Source organism: Meriones unguiculatus, chromosome 15 (assembly GCF_030254825.1).
Source record: "Meriones unguiculatus strain TT.TT164.6M chromosome 15, Bangor_MerUng_6.1, whole genome shotgun sequence".
NCBI classification, from domain to species: domain Eukaryota; kingdom Metazoa; phylum Chordata; class Mammalia; order Rodentia; family Muridae; genus Meriones; species Meriones unguiculatus.
The window spans coordinates 15486875-15506683 of NC_083362.1; the positions used below are offsets into that span (position 1 = coordinate 15486875).

Sequence of the window (19809 nt, forward strand, 5' to 3'; positions counted from 1 at the left end):
TGAATTACTGACCGAAGTGTAGGGGACAGATCCGTACCCAGTTACCCGAAGATAAACACGCGTTTAAAATGAACCTGCCTCTTGCGTCAAGTACCAACCCTGTTACTCCTTACATCTAGGAGCTAAAGCGCAGGGCGCCTCGGCTGGAGCCAGAGCGAGCCGCCCAACAGGAGGCAGCAGAGCGGAGGCTCGCGGGCTGCACCCCGGGCTCTCCGAGACGCCCGGGCCTGCACACCTGGGGGCGTGGCCAGAGGGCGTGGCCAGGCGTCCGGGGCGTGGTCTGTGGGTCAGCCCGGCTCAGGGGGCTGGCCTGTGGGGGAGTGGTCTGAGGGCGTGGTCTGAGGGCGGGGGCGTGGTCTGCGGGCGGGCCGGGAGCCGGGGGACGGCGCGGGCCTGTGTGTTGGCGGCGCCGGGGCTCGCGGGAGCTGCTTGGAGGCTCGGCCCGGGAGGAGGCCGCGGCCACGGTGAGCGAGTGAGCGAGCGCGGGCGGGCGGGCGGGCGGCTCCGAGGCCAGGCCGCGGCGCTCGGCGGGGACAAAGGGCCGCGGAGCCCGCCGCCCCCGGGACCCCGGGTCCGGGCGCCGGTGCGGCGACGCCCTCCCTCGGCGCAGCCCCGCGGTCAGCTGGCTCCCGGGAGGACGGCGGGAGGCCGCCTGGGGCAGCCGGGGGTGTCTGGGGGTCCCCGCGGCGGGGGGAGCGGGGAGAAAATTGGATTACTAACGGTCCCCCGCGGAACGCGTTGTGCCGGCGGCCGAGAGCGCCGGGACTTTGTTTCAAAACTGAGTCATACCCCACACAAAGCGCCCTCTCGCCGTCCCGCAGCCGGCGGGTCTCCCCGCGTCAGAACTGCGTTTTATGGTTTTGAGGAGATTTCCTTCTAGTTTTTATTTTCTTAAAATGTATGCGTGAGTGTCTGTGTGCACACTTCCGCTCTGGTGCTGCTGGGGGCCAGAAGACAGCCTAGGAACCCAGGAGCCCGATTTAACAGGCAGTTGTGTCCTGCCAGCGGACATGCTGGGTACCGAACTCGGGTCCTTTGCAGGAGCAGCAAGCGCTAACATCGAGCTTTCTCTCCAGCCCCTTGTTTTTATCTTTAATTTATTTAATTTGGAAGTAAAGCTGGCCTGCAATTCGTAATCTTGTTTGCCAAATGCAGGGGTCACAGGCGTGTCTCACCAGGCCCAGCTAGTATTTGTTTTAATTGGTGTTATTGGGAATATGTGTCTTAGCCCTAAGAAATTGTATATTTTAAATTTTATTTAGGGTGTGTGTGCGTGGCGCGCGCGAACGCACCTGTGCCATGGTGTGTATGTCAAAGGACAGCTTTAGAGGGAGGCATTTCTCTCCCTGTTAGAGCGTGAGGAATAGAACTCAGCTCTTCAGGCTTGCCAGGCAGGTGTTTTTACCAACATAGCCAGCTTGCCATCTCCAAATTATAACCCCTGTGAAAATGTGTGTATAACGGAAGAATCTGTCGCACTAACAAAGAATATATTAACATTTACCCATAATTTTGTTTTGTATGTTTTAGACAGCCCTATTCTGGAACTATGTAGACCAGGCTGGCCTGGAACTCACAGAGATCCACCTGCCTCTGCCTCCCAAGTGCTGGGGTTACAGGCCTGTGCCACCACGACCAGCTTACCCACAATTGTTCATGCAGTTCATAATTTCCAGTTTGTTATTGGTGTGTTTATTTGAATGATTGTGGATCCCGCTCCTCTCTCTGAAGTTCTGAAGTACTTTACTAGCAAAGTGAGATAATCATTACAGTAATTTTCATTTACAGTTTTGACACTCAGATTTTAGAAATTGGAGCTGAAGCTATTATTTGTGGTAGAAGTCTTGCCTCACACATGTAAGGCCCGGGGTTCCCTCTCCAGCGTCATGTGTGAGCACACACACAGAGAATTTAATTTAAAAGGCGCTTTAAAATAATATAGTATGGGGGCTGGAGAGATGGCTCAGAGGTTCAGAGTGCTGGCTGTGCCCTCTTCCTGTGTGCAGGCACACTGCAGGCAGAATGTTATATAAATAATAAATAAATAACTCTTCAAAAAATAATACAGTATTAATATTTTTATTTTTTATTTTGGTTTTTCAAGACAAGGTTTCTTTGTAGACCAGGCTAGCCTCGAACTCGCCGAGAGCTTGACTGCTTCTGTCTTTCTGAGTGCTGGAATTACAGGTGTGCACCACCACCCCTGGCTTTTAAAGATGTATTTTTATTATTTTTAAATATGTGAATGTGCGTGTCCAGATGCCCCAGAAGGCAGAAGCTTCAGCTCCCCTGACCCCAGGAACTGAAGTTACGGATGGTAGTGAGCTGCCCCAGATGGGTGCTGGGAGCCAAACTCAGTGTGTGCGTGTATACACACATATATACACATTTTTATTAATTTATATATATATATAATTTTTATTGTATCATGTGTGTAATTTTTTTGAGACAGGGTCTCACTGGGTAGCTCTGGCTGGCCTTGAGTATACAGAGATTGGCGTGTTTCTGCCTCCTGAGTGCTGGAATTTAAAGGCCTGCGGCACCGCATTTGGCAATATTGTTACTTCTTATGTGAGCTTACAGTTAAATACTAAACTTGGATTTCAAGTAAAATCTGAAGTTGAAATTTGAAATATTAGCAGTGCAGTTGGTAATGGTTTCAGATTGCTGGGGCTTCAGCTATGTTCACTATGCTTTCATCAGCCATGCCTGAGGATTCCAGGTCCATTCTTTAAAGAAGGCTACCCAAAGTTTGAATTTCTGAATGTGTGAGCAATATTTGAGAATGTTCTTCAAATGATCCCTCAAGGTTTTTGACACAAGCGACTAATTTTTGATCGGGTGTTTTTTGTTTGTTTGTTTTTGTTTAATTTGTAACCCACCACTTGCCGTGAAATAAAGTTTTGTTTGTCTGGCTTTGTCTCTAGCTTCCCGGGGACTACCACAGGACTGCTTTGGAGAATCATGAAGTCACACTATGTTGTGCTAACTCTAGCCTGCCTGGTGCTCCTGGCGCATCTCCCTGTGTCACAGAGCTGTAACAAAGCACTCTGTGCAAGCGATGTGAGCAAATGCCTCATTCAGGTAGGAGGACAGGTGCTGCTGTCAGTACTGAAATATGCTGTGGACGGGCGCACAGCGTGGATAAGGCAAAGCAGGTGTGCGTGGTGTGAGTGCTGGGCCAGGACCCAGGGCCTAGGGCCTGAGCCTGGGTGTTTATCTCAGGGGCTGTCTTTGACCCGATCGAGGCTGGGTTTGAGAAGTTCAGTCCGGAGCCTGCTCTTCCGCTGTGTAAGCCTGCCGTTATAGGTGGAGAGCACGCGAGTGTCTGCAGCCTAGCTTGTGTGGCAGAGCCCTAATAACCGTACTTAGAAAACTTCTAGCCTGCTGCTTAATAGGCAGATTGTTACATAGAACATATTTTTGTTGTTGTTGTTGCTGTGTAATGGATTATATCAAAACCAGCAACTGCAGGCAAAATACATTACCTGGTGCTGCCTCTGAGGGACGAGACCGGGAAGGAGAGTGGTGGGGAGGTCTGGTGCAGGGGCGCTCGGGTTGCAGGCAGGTTGTTGGCTGGGGTGACAGTCTCCCTCCAAGGACTTGGAAACTATCCAGCCGAAGCAAGGCCACCAGTGGAGTTCCTCATTCCTGAGGCGAAAAGTGACAGTAGGTCATTTGGTGAGGTTCCTGTCGCTACGAAGTAGCTGTGGGATTTGGTCTGTGTCTGACTCCTAAGCCCATGGCTTTTCGCTCAGCACACTGGTTACTGCTCCCCTTATCGGGGTGCTAGTGAGAGACAGACTTGAAGCTTCTCTCTCCTCCCATCCCACCAGCAGTCTGTCCTTTGAGGCGCCTTCTCTTTGTGGCCTCCATTCTAGCTATTGGTCATGGCCTAAGAAACTTAATAACTATGTATGCAGGTTGAATATGTGTGAAATGTTTATGGCCAAAAGTGTTTCACATTTTGAAATTTTTAGAATTGCTTAAAGGTATATGTAAATATATTTTTACATATGTATATATACAAAATAGGTTTTGTGTGTGTGTATATATATATATGAAATTACCTTAGTAGTGGGATCCAGTCTAAAGACAAAACAGTGTGTTTCATGTTTGCCTTGCTTTGCCTGAGAGTGATCTTATGCAGTATTTTTAGCATGCCTGTTTTCCACTGCAGCTCCTCGTCTTGTGTCAGATGTGGAATTTTCCACTTGTGACGTCATGCTAGTGTTGAGGAAGTTTTACAGTTTTGAGCCTTTCAGATTGCATATTTAGGATAAGAGACATGCAGCCTGTATTAGCTTTCCATAGAGTATGTGAATTAGCTAATTTCGGCTGTAATTCTCACTTGAGAATACCGTCATGAGTATTTTGGTAGCTCAAAGTAAGTTTGTGTCTATGCCTGATTTTTTTTCTCCTTTTCATTTTTTGAATTGAATTCTTGTTTCATTAATGGCATACTCTGATAGAACCTTTATTGCCTTTCAAATCAAACATTTAATTAGAGAAGTTTGTTGTTAACTGATTTTAACTTTCTGTGGATATACGTGTGTGTGTGTGTGTGTGTGTGTGTGTGTGTGTGTGTGTTGATTTAGAGGGTTTGGTTTTCTGAGTTTTCTCCATCCCCTATGGCTCGTACATGCTTCCTACCTCCTCTCCCTCAGGGTTCGGTTCCCTGCTGGTGGACACATCTCAGTGAGGCCGAGAGTTCATTCTCTGCATAATGTCTGGCTGTGGTCCTCTGTTTTGGTTCCCATCTCCTGCAGCAGGAAGCTTCTCTGTTGATGGCTGAGCATGGCACTGACCATATTTGTCTTTCTGTGTCTGGGTTACTTCACTCAGGATGATATTTTTCTAATTCCATCCGCTTACCTGTGAATTTCATGATTTCTTTTTTTAAATTTTTTGCCAGATGAGTAATCCATTGTATAATGTATCACACTTCTTTATCCATTCATCTATTGAGGGACATCTATGTTGTTCCCAAATTCTGGCTATTACAAAGAGAGCAGCAAGGAACGTGGTTGAGCAAGTGTCCTTGTGGCAGGATGAAGTGTCCTTTGAGTATATGCCCAAGCGTGGTGTAGCTGGATCTTGAGGCAGTTTGATCCCTGTCTTCCTGAGGAACCGCCACCCTGATTTCCATTGTAGCTGTGTAAGTTTGCACTCACACCAGCAGTGGCGGAGTTGCTCCCTTGCTCCGCCTCCTCGCCAGCATGAGCTGCCACTGTTTTATTGAGCTCAGCCGTTCTCATGAGTGTAAGATGAAATCTTAAAGTAGTTCCGACCTACCTTTCCCTGATGGCTAGGGATATTAAGCAGTTCTTTAAGTATTTCTCAGCCATTTGAGACTCCTCCATTAAGAATTTTGTTTAGATCTCTATCCCATTTTTAAATTGGGTTGTTCTTCTTGACATCTAGTTTCTGAGTTCTTTATATAATTTGGATATGAGCTATCTGTCGGATGTGTAGTTGGTAAAAATCTTTTTCCATTCTGTAGGCTGCCACTTTGTCTAAATGATGGTGTCTTTTTCATGCAGAAGCTTTTCAGTTTCATGAGGTGCCATTTATTAATTGTTCTTGCTAACGGTGTTCTGTTCAGAACAGTGTTCTGAACGGTGAGTTCAAGGCTATTCCCCACTTTCCCTACTGTCAGGTTCAGTGCATCAGGTTTTACGTTGAGGTCTTTGATCCATTTGGAGTTGAGTTTTGTGCAGGGGGCTAAGTATGGATCCGTTTGGAGTCTTGTTCATGCAGCTGTGCAGTTTGGCCAGCACAAGTTGTTGAAGATTCTGACTTTTTTTTCCAGTGTGTGTTTCTGGCTTTCTTATAAAAAATCGGGTGTCCATATACCTGTGGGTTTATGTCTGGGTCTTCAGTTTGATTGCATTGACCCATGTCTGTTTTTTATGCTAATGCCATGCTGTTTTTATTACTACATCTGTGTAGTACAACATGAAATCAGGAAGAGGGATACCTCCAATAGTTCATTTATTATTCAGGCTTAGCTATCCTGAGTTTTTTTGTGTTTCCATATGAAGCTGAAAGGTGTCCTTTTAAGATCTGTGAAGAATTGTGCTGGAATTTTGATGGGGATTGCCTTGAATCTGTAGATAGCTTTTGGTAGTATGGCCATTTTTACTGTATTAATCTTATAGATCCATGGGCATGGGAGATCTTTCTGATATCTTCCTTAATTTCTTTCTTCAGTGTCGTAAAGTTTTTAGCATACAGGTCTTTCACTTGCTTCGTTAGAGTTACCCCAATTTATTTTATATTGTTTGAGGCTATTGTGAAAGGTGTTGTTTCTGCAATTTCTTTCTCAGTCCATTTGCCATTTGTATATAGGCTTGCTACTGATTTTTAGGAGCTAAATTTTTACACAGCTACTTTACTGAAACTGTTTAGCTGCTGTTGGAGTTTCTTAGTGGAGTTTTTAGGGTCTCTTTTGGATACTATCGTATCATCTGCAAGTAAATATACTTTGACTTCTTTGTTTCTAATTTGCCCCCCCCCCTTTTTTTAAAGGTTTATTTATTTTATGTATATGAGTGCTCTATCTGCATGTACACCTGCGCGTCAGAAGAGGGCACCAGGTCTCATTATAGATGGTTGTAAACCACCATGTGGTTACTGGGAATTGAACTCAGGACCTCTGGACGAGCAGTCATTAAAGGTCTCAAAGAACTCTTAACCATGAGCCATCTCTCCAGCCACAGTTTATATCCCCTTGATCTCCTTCATTTGTCTTACTGATCTGGCTAAGATTGCAAGTATTATATTGAATAGATATGAGTGGACAACCTTGTCCTGTTCCTGATTTTAGTGGAATCGCTTTGAACTTTTCTCCGTTTAAGTAGATGTTGCCTGTGGGCTTGCCATAACTGCATTTATTATGTTGAGGTGTGTCCTTCTATCCCTAATCTCTCCAGGACTTTTATCATGAAGGAGTATTGTGTTTTGCCAAAGGCCTTTTCTGTGCACCTATTAAGATGATCATGTGGTTTTTATCTTTTAGTTTATTTACATGGTAGGTTACATTGACAGATTTTCATATGTTAAACCATACCTGCATTTCTGGGATGAAGCCTACTTGATCATTGTGAATGATCTTTTTGATATGTTCTTAGATTTAGTTTGCAAGTATTTATTAAGAAATAAATCTATGTTCATAAGGGAAATTGGTCTGTAATTTTCTTTGTTGGGTCTTTGTGTGTTTGGGTATCAGGCTGACTGTGGCTTCATAATTTGAATTGGGCACTGTTCCTTCTGTATGTTTGGGGAGTTGTTGGCATTAAATCTTCTTTGAAAGTCTGGTTGGATTCTGTGCTAAAACCATCATGCCCTGGACTTTGTTTTTGTTGAGAGACTTTTAATGACTGTTTCTATTTCGCTAGAGGTTATAGATCTATTTAGATTGTTTATCTGATCTTGATTTAACTTTGGTGAGTGATACCTATTGGGAAAATTACCCATTTCTTTTAAGTTTTCCAATTTGGTGAAGTACAGATTTTTAAAGTATGTCCTTATAAGTCTTTGGAATGTCTGTCTTTATGTCCCCTTTTTATTTCTAATTTTGTCAGTTTAAATAGTCTCTTTCATCCTTTTAGTTAATTTGGATAAAGGTTAGTCAATCTCACTGATTTTTCTCAAAAACAAGCAATAACAAACCATCTCTTTGTTCCATTGACTGTTTGTATTGTTTTTTTGTTTTTATATTACTGATTTTAGCCTTGAGATTAGTTATTTCTTGCCATCTACTCCTTTTGGGTGTGATTCCCTCTTTTTGTTCTGCAGCTTTCAGGTGTGCTGGTAAGTAGGCATTTAGTGCTCTGAACTTGCCTCTTAGAACAACCTCATGGGTCCTGTAAGTTTAGGTATGTTGTGTATTTTTCATTCAGTACTGAGTTGTTCGGTTTCCATGAGTTTGTAAGCCTTCTGTTACTTCTGTTGTTGATACCCAGTTTTAATCCGTGGTGGTCAGATAGGGTGCAGGGTGTTAATTCAGTTATCTTGTAACTGTTGAGACTTGCTTTGTGTTGAGAGTATGGGCTCAGCCTTGGAGAAGGTTCCATGAGGTGCAGAGAAGAAGGTCTATTCTTCTGTGTGGGTGAAATGTTCTGCCAATATCTGTCAGGTCCGTTTGGTTTATGATGTCAGTTAGCTCCAGCATACCTTTGTTTAGTTTTTGTCTGGATTACCTGCCTATTGGCATAAGTGGGGTATTGAAGTCTTCCACTATTGGTGTATGAGGGCTAATATGGGATCTAAGCTTTAGTAATATTTTTCTTTTGAACTTGGATATCCTTGTGTTTGATGTGTAAATTCTTTGTAAGAAGAGAAAGCTGTTACTGTTCTCAAAGGGTGTTTGTTTAAAAAACTTTTTAGTTTTAAAAACTAGACCAGTGTAATGGCTAATGTCTTCTTCAGAAGACTGGAGCAGGATTGCTTTGAATTCAAGTGCAGCTTGGGGCTATATAGTGAGTACCTGACCACCCTGGCTACAGAGTGAAACTATATCTCACACAACCAAAAATAAAATAAAGCCTGGCATGATGGTCCCTCTGGCCTTCTGTCTGTGCTTTGCCCCACAGTGGCCCCTGTGGCCATCACATTTTTGTAGCCTTGGAAGTACGGCTGTTTTCATACACTCCCCTACTCTCAAAAAACTTATTTACTAAATAAAATATTCAATCAGTAAATAAGACTATGTAAGTAAGAACATTAGAAAAGCAAAGTGAAGTCACCTAATAAAGGCTAGGACTCATTCATTCATTAATTCATGTACTAGCTTTGTTACTGATTCTGCATAGTGTCTTATTGGAATTCATTGTTGCTTCCATGCCAGGAAAAGTCAGCCCTTTTCTAGAGTGATGGACATAACTCTCCTGCAAAATGTTAGGGCACCAGGGGTTAAAAGTACTGAAGCTTGAGTCTTGAGTGTTTCCTTGTGGTTTTTACAAATGCTTATTGGCCATTGAGATAAAATGGGATTACTTCCTCCTTTTAGCTGCTGTGTTTATCCAGAACTCCAGCAGCTGCTCCATATTGGAGCTTCTCTCACAGTGAGCCCTCTCCCTGTGGCTGTGCAGTGACACTCCCATCCTGCCAGTGCTGGAAACTTCTGTACTCATGAATCTACGTTCTAAGCAGGGCACAGTGGGATAACTGGTCTCCATTCCACACAGCTGGGACACCTGAAGGCTGAGGGCTAGAGCTTTTAGAAGTAGTGCTGGCTGCTAGAATTTTCTGTGGTAACGATTTCCTTCTTGCTTGCTTTTGTTTTTGTTGTTGGGTGTCTGGAGACAGAGCCTCACTGTGTGTCGTTGGCTGTCCTGGAGCTCCCTATATCGAGCAGGCTCGCCTCAGATTCACAGACATCCATCTGCCTCCACCTCCCAAGTGCTGGGATTAAAGGTGACGCCACACCTGGCCCAAATCTCTATTTTTCTTGCTTAATTCAGTAGGAACTAGCCAAACAAAGCTCTCGAGCCTTTGTTTGTTCCTTTGTTTCTCTTGGAGTTAGCGTCTCCTGCACTCCAAACTGGGTGTGAACTGGCCATGTTGTCAATCAGGGTTTGTCCTAAATTCCTGGAAGCTGGCCTTGAGCTCCTGGCCTATGTCCATCTCCCAGGGTACTGGGATTATGGCCATGTAGGTCCACACATGACTGAGCCCTTGCAATGTGTGAAAGGCTGGTTTTCAAATTATATTAATCCTGACTGCATTCAGATGGCTGGTGTGACTAGTGCTTGCTGCTTGGATGTGTCTGTCATCTCCCACTTCTCTTCCACCTTTCCTCTATAGCAGGGTCTCAACCTGTGAGGTCCAACAGCCTCCCACAGGGCTAGCATATCAAATAGCCTGCCTATCAGACATTTACGTTACGGCTCATAGCAGTAGCAAAGTCACAGTTATGAAGCAGCAATGAAGATGATGTTATATCCAGGGTCACCACGCCATGAGGAGCTGTGTTAAAGCGTCACAGCGTTGGGAAGGTGAGAGTCTCCGAGCTGTAGCCTTCCTTTGTGTAGGACTCTCTCCTCCTGTCCCTTCCTCCATCCCTCCATGTCCCTCTCCCTGACTTCCCATCCTTGTTCTTTCTAGCAAGGTAGCTTAAAGTGAGCTAGAATCTTTATATCTTGGGGCCTCTACCTCCAATGTGCATGGCCGTGTGCAGGAGCTGGAAAAGCTGTATTGATTGGAGGTCAAGGCATCGTTTCCACCGCAGTCACAGACCCCCCGGGTATGGAAGGAGGGCGGAAGTCCCACCACCTGGATCACCACCGTGCAGAGCCGGCTGCCTAAGTGATCCCAATTCCTTCTAGTTCTATACAGTTCTAAAGAAAGAAAATGGCTATTATATGTCAAAAAATACTCCGTTTTAAAAATCAGAATGCTCATCTATGGGGTGAACACTACTGGCCAAGGCTGATGATCTGAGTTCAATCCCTGGGACCCATGTGAAAGAAAGAACCACTGTCCAAAAGGTAACCTCTGACCTCCGCATAGCCAGAAACATGGGCATGTGCACACGTAGGCACAAATAAATACAGTAAAAAGTTTTTAAGTAAGAATTTAAAAATATTTAAAATGTTAAATATGAAGTGAAAAACCCTTGACTCAATTCTCCCTACTCTTTGATGCCCAGGAGAGCCACCTTCATGTATTAGCTGTTTCTGTTTTCACTTAGTGACTCTCTGTTATATCACTAAGTAAAAAGCTCTATTACTATTTTCCTTCCTTCCTTTCTTTTTCTATCTATCTATCTATCTATCTATCTATCTATCTATCTATCTATCTATTGTTTTTTTGGGATAGGGTTTCTCTGTATAGTCCTGGCTGTCCTAGACTCACTCTGTAGACCATACTGGCCTTGAACTCAGTGATCTGCCTGCCGCTGCCTCGTGAGTGCTGGAAATAAAGGTATGTACCACTACTGTCTGGCTCTCGTTTTATTTTTTATTTTTTTATTTATTTAATTTTTTTTTTCGTTTTACTTTTTAAACTAGAGACCTCTATACGCAAGGTTTGGCCTCCAGCTTGCTATGGGATCATACGACCCTACCATTGATGGCTACATTTAATGTCACAGAAGACAGAGAAATTAGTTCCTTTTCTTACAAACACTGCAGTCAGTATTATATTATACTTTATTGTATTGTACTTGAGACGACCTCACTACGTGATTTTGGCTGACCTAGAACTCACTCTGTAGACCCGACTAGCCTCAGATTCTCAAAGATCTGCCTGCCTCTGCCCCCTAAGTGCTGGGATTAAAGGCGTGTGCCACCAAGCCTGGCTGGCTTCAGTATTTTATACATTTGGCATAGCTGGTGGGTTGTCTCAAATCTGTGTGGAATGAGGTGTTTCCTAGCCTTCTAATTTCACATTGTCAAGGTTGATAACACCAGTATCCTGAGAGGCAGCCTAGTGTAATAATTAAGAAGAAAACAAACTTGTCATTCATACCTGTTAACCTAGTTCTTGGGAGGTTGAGGGAAAAGGATTGTGAATTGGAGATTATTCTGGGCTACAGAGTAAGATCCTGTCTCAACAGACTAACAAATCAGATAATCAAAACTGCCCCACCAAAACCAACCAAAGGAAAAAAGAAATGAGTAAGAACATGAGCTCTGTGGCTGGGGAAATAGCCCAGTGCGAAAGTGCTGGGTGAGCAAGCCTGACGACCCAAGCTCAACCCCTGGGCCCAGGGACCTCCGCACTGAGGCGGGTGTGGCAGCCCACACCTGTAACCCCCAAACCTCTAAGGCAAGACGGATCACAGGTGAGAGAATCACCGAGCAGCTGGCAGACCAGCCAGCCTGGAGTCCCCAGAAGGGCAGAAGCAAGGCAGAAGGTGAAAACCAGCTTCCCAAAGCTGTCCTCTAACCTCCACCTGTGCGCTGTGACACACACACACACACACACACACACACACACATGCTGGTGAGCATGTGCACATGCACACACAGTAAATAAAAAGAATATGAACTCTGCGTCCAGACTGTCCCCATTTAAACCCCCTTCAGCCATTTGCTGGATTTATAATGTTGGGGAAATTAGTTGCTCTCTCAGTGCCTTATTTTCCTATGTATTCAGGAGGGATAACAGAGGGGCTGGGGAGATGGTTCAGAGGTTAAGAGCACTGGCTGCTCTTCCAGAGGTCCTGAGTTCAATTCCCAGCAATACATGGTGGCTCACAAACATCTATAGTGAGATCTGGCGCCCATGCAGGTGTACATGCAGACAGAACATTGTATACATAATAAACAAATAAATCTTCGGGGACTGCAGAGATGGCTCAGAGGTTAAGAGCACTGCCTGGAAGGGTCCTGAGTTCAATCCCAGCAACCACAAGGTGGCTCACAACCATTGAGAATGAGATCTGTATCTGTCGTAAATAAATAAATCTTAAAAAGAAGGAGGAGGAGGAGAAGAAAGAAAGAAAGGAAAGAAAGAAAGAAAGAGAAAGAGAGACAGAAAGAAAGAAAGAGAGAAAGAAAGAAAGAAAAGAAAGAGAAAGAAAGAAAGAAAGAAAGAAAGAAAGAAAGAAAGAAAGAAAGAAAGAAAGAGAAGGAAGGAAGCAGGGCTAACAGTGCCTTCCTGTGCAGTTGGTGTCAAGGGTGAAGTGTTTTGAGCAGTGTCTGGTACTTCAGAGATCAGTCAGTTGCACTAACCTCTTTTCTAGCTGCGTCTGAGTCCTCCAGGCTTTGTTTACCAGTATGTTGTAAAGCTGACAGTCAGTGAAGGAGGTTTTCCTTTAGTCACATTAGCTTTATGGAAGCGCTAACACTGACTGTGTATTCACCTGGGTGCATTTCCCTTTATTACCTTAACCTCATTAGTCATTAATACCCTTCACTATTCTGAATTCTGTTTTGTCTCCCAAATGGAAACGTTTGGTTTTGGTGTATCTGGCTGATGCTTCCAGAGCTGAAAAGTAGGCTGCAGTGCAGGAACTTGCATTATTGCATTCCTGAGCTACTCACTACTTCTGGGATCCCATGTTCTGTCATTTAAAAATGTATTCTTCCTTCATTCTGTTGTAACATGTCTACAAGTCCTCCAGTAGGTTGAGTGGGAAGTAACCTCCTGGGTTGTATATTCCCGGAAATCGACTTTTTCTGATTGTATGCCTGGATGATGGATTTTCTGGATATAGAATTTTATATTTTAAAGCCATTTCATGATTATGTGCTAGTATCCCGCATTGCTGGTAAGAAATCTGGTGCTAGTGTCTTCCGTATTCCCCGTGAGTGATTGTTTACTTATTTCTAGAACCTTTAGTAGAGTGTCTGAGGCAGTGTTCTGTTGCTGCAGGGACATCAGGACCAAGGCAACTTAAAATAGAAAGCCTTTGACTGGAGGCCTCCCCTCAGTTCAGAGGGTGAGTCCATGGGGCTAGGAGCATGGCGGCAGGCAGGCAGGGTGCTGAGCACTAGCTGAGCCCTCACATCTGATCAGCAAGTAGGAGACAGACAGACACTGGGCTTAGCATGGGCTCCACACAGCCTCCAACAAGGCCACACCTCTCAATCCTTCCCAAACGTTCCACCAACTAGGAACTGAGCACTGAACCACATGCGCCTATGGGGCCCATTTTTGTTCAACCCACCATGGAGTTCGTACTCTGATATTTTGAAATGTAAACAGTTGGAATCAATTTTGAGCATGTACATTACCTTGGTTGCTGTAGCTTTGAATATAGTCCAACCTTGCTCTTTTTAAGATTTTGCTGTCCGTGTGGATCCCTTGCCTTTGCCTAGGAATTTTAGGATCATCTTGTTAATTTCTATGATAAAAACTTGCTAGGAATTTATTTAACATAGTAGGCTTCATTTCTTAGAAATGTTTTTGGTGTTTAGAAAAAAAAATGAGTACAGAGTTTCCTTAAACTCCTCTGTCTAGCTTTAGTTTTTTCTTTTGTTTGTTTGTTTGTTTTCTTGTTGAGACAGTCTTGGTATTTTACCTAGGTTGGTCTTGAACTTGGAATCCTCCTGCCTCAACCTATTGAATACCTAGGATAACTGACTTGCGCCACCACACCCGGCAGTTTCAGCCTATTATCATCTTTCCTTACTATGGTACACATTTTACTATGGGTGAACCAATTTTTTTAAAGATTTATTTATTTATTTTATGTATATGAGTGCTCTGTCTTCATGTACACCTGCACGCCAGAAGAGGGTATCAGATCCCAGTATGGATGGTTGTGAGCCACCATGTGGTTGCTGGGATTGAACTCAGGACCTCTGGAAGAGCAGATAGAGCCATCTCTCCAGCCCCTGGTACCAATCTTTATACATGTGTTACTGACTGAAACCCATTGTTTACATTTTGTTATTGTGTTTCTCTCTGGGTTTGAACAGATGCACAGATACTGTGCGTTTATGATTTTACTCTTTCCAAAAGAGTTTAGTTGCCTTAAATCTCCCCTGTATTCTTGACATATTAACGCCTTCCAACCTTTTTCCATCCTTCTAACAGCCATTGTTTTGATCATCTATCTTTTGTCCATTGCCAGAGTGCTGTGGAGCTGAAATCATAGTGAATGTGTGTTCTGTCACTCAGCAACCTGTGTCTCCGCCATGGTTTTTCATGGCAACTGCTTCAGTCAGGGTTCTCTGGAGGGATGGAATTGATGGAATGAATCTGTCCGTCTGTCTGTAGAAAGGGGATTTACTAGAGTGGAGTACAGGCTGTGGTCCAGCTGGTCCAACAATGGCTGTCTATCAATGAAAAGTCTAAGAATTCAGCAGTAGTTCAGTCCATGAGGCTGATGTCTCAGCTGCTCTTCCATATACATCAGAATCTTGAAAAGGCTCTAACGCCAGGGAAGGAATGGACTTACCCACAGCAAGAGTGAGTGGAATCAGGCAAAGAGTGAGAGCTTCCTTCTCCCTTGTCCTTCACATAGGCCCAGATTACAGGGGAATCTTCCCACCCCAAAAGATCTGCTCTTCTCACTCAAAATGATTTAGTTAAGAAAAATCCTTCTGCTAGCACTCAGAGAGGCAGAGGCAGAGGCAGAGGCAGGTGGATCACTGTGAGTTCAGGTCAGCCTGGTCTACAGACCAAGTCTAGGATAGCCAAGGCTACACAAAGAAACCCTGTCTCAAAAAAAAAAAAAAAAAAATATATATATATATATCCTAGAACTCTTTTACTACATCTCTCTTCGTGCTTTAAAGAGAAATCCCTCAAAGCTGTGCTCAGCCAGTTTTAGTTAATTGTAGATTTAGTCCGGCTGACAGTCAAGACTAGCCATGGTAGCGGCCATTCTTGTCTCTTTTTCTCATTGGTTAATAGCGGTGTGGCTGTGTATTCTTAACAGTCTTAAAAGAGTTCCTGTTGTCTCAGGTATTCACTGTCTTAAGAGATTTGGAGTGGAATTTCATGATTCTTTTCATTTGTAATGCCCTGGGCTGGGCATATAGCTCAGCCAAAGCATACTCATTTACCATGGCATGAAGCCCTGGATTCCCCGGCATTGAAAGCACATTCATGGGCACACACATACACATGCGTACACCTAACATGGCGTGCAGTGTCTTTTACATTTTAAACCATTTGCACACCCTTTTTAGACGTTGTCTATTGAGGAGTTTTGTTCGTTATTTATTTGGTTGGTTTGGTTTGGTTTGGTTTTTGTAAAAAGGTCTCTCTGTGTAGTCTGGCTGTCCTGGAGCTCTCTGTGGAGGCCAGGCTGCCCTTGAACTTGTAGAGATCTGCCTGCCTCTGCCTCCTGAGTGCTGGGGTTACAGGTGTGAGCCACCATGCCTAGCTTTTAATCCATGCGTTTTATTATTAAGTTTGACTTCTTTGTATATCTTAGGTAGCAGTCTTTATTATGTCGGGTTTTTTATATGTATTTTTTCTTAGTTTGCCATCTTATTCTTGGAATGTCTTCTACAGAACACATTTCACATTTCAGTAAAGTTTAGTTTATGAATTATTTCTTTCATAGACTGTGACTTCATAAGGGGTATATTAGATTTGTCGATCAATTTGTGAAATGATGACATTTTAACAATATTGGTTTTTAACTCATGAAATTGCATGAAATCTTTTACTTAGATTTTCTTGCATTTTTTAACTTTTTTTGCTTATTTGTAGCTTTTAGTAATTTTTTAGGAAATTACTTTTATGTGTATACTTTTATGTATAGGTGTTTTGCCAGCAGGTGTGTCTGTGTTCCACATGCATTTCTGGTGCCCACAGAGGCACGAGGGGGGGAGTCAGATTCCCTGGGATTACAATTACAGACAGTTGTAAACTGCCATGTGGGTGCTGGCATGGAACCCAGGCCCCCTGGGAGAGCTTGAAGTCCTGGGTTCTTCACTGCTGAGCCATCCCACCAACCTGTCAAGACATTCTTTCAGCAACTGACCACCTGGCAAAGGTTAAGCACTGCCCAGCTTTGCTTCTCTGCAACACACTGAGCCGCCATTACACAGCCAGGTTCTGAGGTCTGCAGAATAAGCCATGTTGCCGTTCTAGGTGCTGATGAGAGCTTTTCTTATTCCCTGAGTAACACAAAAATGATTAATGTAGGATGAGGTAGAAGGGTAAGTGCTTTAAGAGAGACATGGGGCTGGAGAGATGGCTCAGCAATTAAGAGCACTGGCTGCTCTTTCAGAGGACCTAGGTTTGATTTCCAGCATCCACATGGCAGCTCACAACCATCTGTAATACCAGTTCCAGGGACCTGATGCTGTATTCTTGCCTCAGTGAGCACCAGACACACATGGTACATAGACATACATGCAGGCAAAATGCCTGTGCACATATAATTCATAATAATAATATATGGTCTGGAGATGGGGCTGAGTGACAGAGAGCTTACATACTGTGAAAAGCTCTGGGTTGAATTCCCAGCAGTCAAAAGAAAGAGAGAGAGAGAGGAAAGAAAGAAAGAAAGAAAGAAAGAAAGAAAGAAAGAAAGAAAGAAAGAAAGAAAGAAAGAAAGAAAGAAAGAAAGAAAAGAAAGAGGTACTGCCATAGAGGTTTATAAAACGATGTTCCTTAGAGAGAGAGGAAAGAAAGAAAGAAAGAAAGAAAGAAAGAAAGAAAGAAAGAAAGAAAGAAAGGTACTGCCATAGAGGTTTATAAAACGATGTTCCTTAGGGAGCTTAGATTTTTCTGTTAGTCTGATTTGAACATCTGGAGTGCTGAGATGACGTATTGTGAGGATGTTAGGACATTTGCTTATGTTTAGTCCTCTGCCCTCGTGAAATGACTAAATAGAAAACCGTCTCCCTGAAAGGTCAAAGGCGTGTAAACACTTCAGCAGGATGTTTGCAAGCAGCGAAGGCAGCGTGGTCATTCCAGCCGCTCCGCAAGCTGCTGTGCATAAGGGTGGTCCCTATATAAATATTTACCCTGCGCTCTGACTGGGAAGAAATCTCGCTTTAGACATCAACAAGCAAGTGGTTGTCTTGGTGCACACCCTCACTCCACGGGGCGGGGCGGCCACCATGTTGAAGAGGAAAGCCGTAATAAAACATGTTGCGTTTGCCCAGCTCTGTACTCTTTCGCCGCTTTTAGAAAAAGAAGTTGTAGAGCTGGTAAGATGTCAAAGAGGTAACACCTGCTGCCAAACTGACGCGAGTTCACTCCCTGAGACCCACATGGTAGAAGGAGAGAAACAGCTCTACAAGTTGATCTCTGACCTCTGCATGCACGGTGTGGTGTGTGCTGGTCTTCAGCTCCCCGTGTAGCACAGGCTAGCTCTGGCTCTTCTGGGTCTTCCTTTCTGAGCACTGAGATTAATGATACATGCTCTCAAGCCTGCTTCATTTTCCTGCTTTACAGTCTGCACTTGCCAAATGTCTTAGAAGTAAAATCACGCACCACAAGGCCGTTGCCCGAGTCTGCCCGCTTTCACTTAGTGTGTATTAAATGCGGAGCTGAGCTGCTGCATGGCTCAGCAGGTAAAGGCGTTTGCCTGCTGGTGAGATATGCCTGATGACCTGAGTTCCATTATGTGGTTGTCCTATGACTCCCTCATGCCAGCCATGCCATGTGTGCCCACGTACATGTACACACACACACACACACACACACACTCGTGCATGCGTGTGCGAGAGAGAGAGAGAGAGAGAGAGAGCGATGAAAAGCTAAGTGATTAGACTCTTTCCCAGACTTTTTCGCCTGCTTTATTTTCCCTTCATTTCAGCTGTGTAAGAAGTTTGCCGCATTCTCACTAAGCCCTCCTGCTGGTTCATGGAGGATAACCTGAAGCTAGATTTAGGTTTCCACTTAGTGTAAGTTTCTTCTTTTTTTCTGTTACAAAGTTACTGAACAGTTTGGTCGCTAAACTGTAAGAACACCTAAGGGGATCCTTCACACCGGGAACAAATGTCGAGTTTCCCACTCTGACAGGGGACAGCACTGGCTGCTAAGGTCTTGAGTCTCTGGCTTACCTCTTAGCGAATAATACCCACTCTGCCTTTACAAGCAGTGATTCAGCACTGGCAAGCGCCTCTGTTGCCTTCAGTAGTGAGAGTAGAAGGGCCTCTGTTTAAACGACTTAAAGGGTTTCACCTAAGGATTTTTTATGTTTCTCTAAGAAAGACTAATAACTAGTTACTGAAATGCTCAACAGAAACAAGCTTTCTATTTCTCACTCCAAACTGTATGAATCAGCAGTGTCTAAGTGAAACCAAAGTCAAATGCTAGCAATTTACTAATTGGGTGTGATGTGCATTTAATGCCTTTATTTGAAGTACGAATAGTCTGCCCTGATGGAAGCTTTCTGACGTATGAGACAGTGGGTATGGAGCAGTGAGCACAGCGTTGTGTTTAACCAGAACCGACTTAGGAACTGCGGGGAATGTGGCCACGGGAAATGATGGGAAGCTCTGAGTCACTTTCTTTCCTGGACTCGCGTGAAGCTTGTGTTTGGTGTGATCACATGTCCCATTTGACTAAGCAGTGCTTGGCTTATTCATAGTGCGGTTGGTAAAATAAACAAATAACCGATTCAAAGAGGATTTCACATCGTCACTCATCATTTTTTCTGTTTAAGAAGTAGAGGGTTTTCAGATACACTGTTTAAAAAGTGGGGGAAGCTAAGGAAGTTTTTGGAGGCAGTAATGAAGAGCAGGGCACCCTGCTATGCTCTGTAATGGATCCCTCAGGGGACTGGGAGGAGGACTGCAAGGTCAAGGGCGGCCTCACAGTGAGACCCTGTTCAGATGGCACCAAAGACAACCTAGTACTGAGGAAGTTGACAAGGGCAGAAGAGATTTAAGGCTGTTTCCGATTTCTGGTACAAAGGATGCTCTGTCCTGCAGGTATTTTAGCAGGTTTTGATAATGGTGTACTATTTTTACATCCAGGTATTACAAAAATCATTATTTTTTTAGACGTTGGAGGTATGGGAAGACAGATCAGTGGGTTAAGCCCTGTAAGCTTGAGGACCGTTGTTCCAATCCCCAGTCGGTGTGATGGCCTGCACATTGCCCTGCTGCGAAGGAGGTGGAGGCAGGGGCATGGTAGCTAGTCAGATTAGCAAATGAAGAAGACACTTGGAGTCACTCTCGGGCCTACATACACACAAACACAGACACACACACACGCCAAAATTTTTTCTGTGGAAGGCATTGGTTTGATATTATTTAGCACAGCATATGGAAATTCATGTAATGTAAGCCACCATTTGCAAGCTGTGTGAAAGGCACGTTATATTTTTTAAATATTTATTTTAAATATTTAAATACATATGTGTGTGAACCTGAGTGTATAGCTGTGCACCATGTGAGCGCAGGAGTCATACAAGCAGAAGAGGCATCTGACCCC

General features: G+C 44.0%; 1 protein-coding gene across 1 annotated transcript in view; it reads left to right on the forward strand.

Annotated features, from left to right (window-relative positions):
* Window positions 1–329: 329 nt before the first annotated feature.
* Window positions 330–19809, forward strand: part of Twsg1 (twisted gastrulation BMP signaling modulator 1) — a 34212-nt gene continuing 14732 nt past the window's right edge. The window contains exons 1-2 of the mRNA XM_021653541.2: window positions 330–464; window positions 2928–3084. Of these exons, the coding sequence (XP_021509216.1) occupies window positions 2965–3084 (120 nt within the window). The 5' untranslated portion in view covers window positions 330–464; window positions 2928–2964. The remainder of the gene's footprint in view (window positions 465–2927; window positions 3085–19809) is intronic.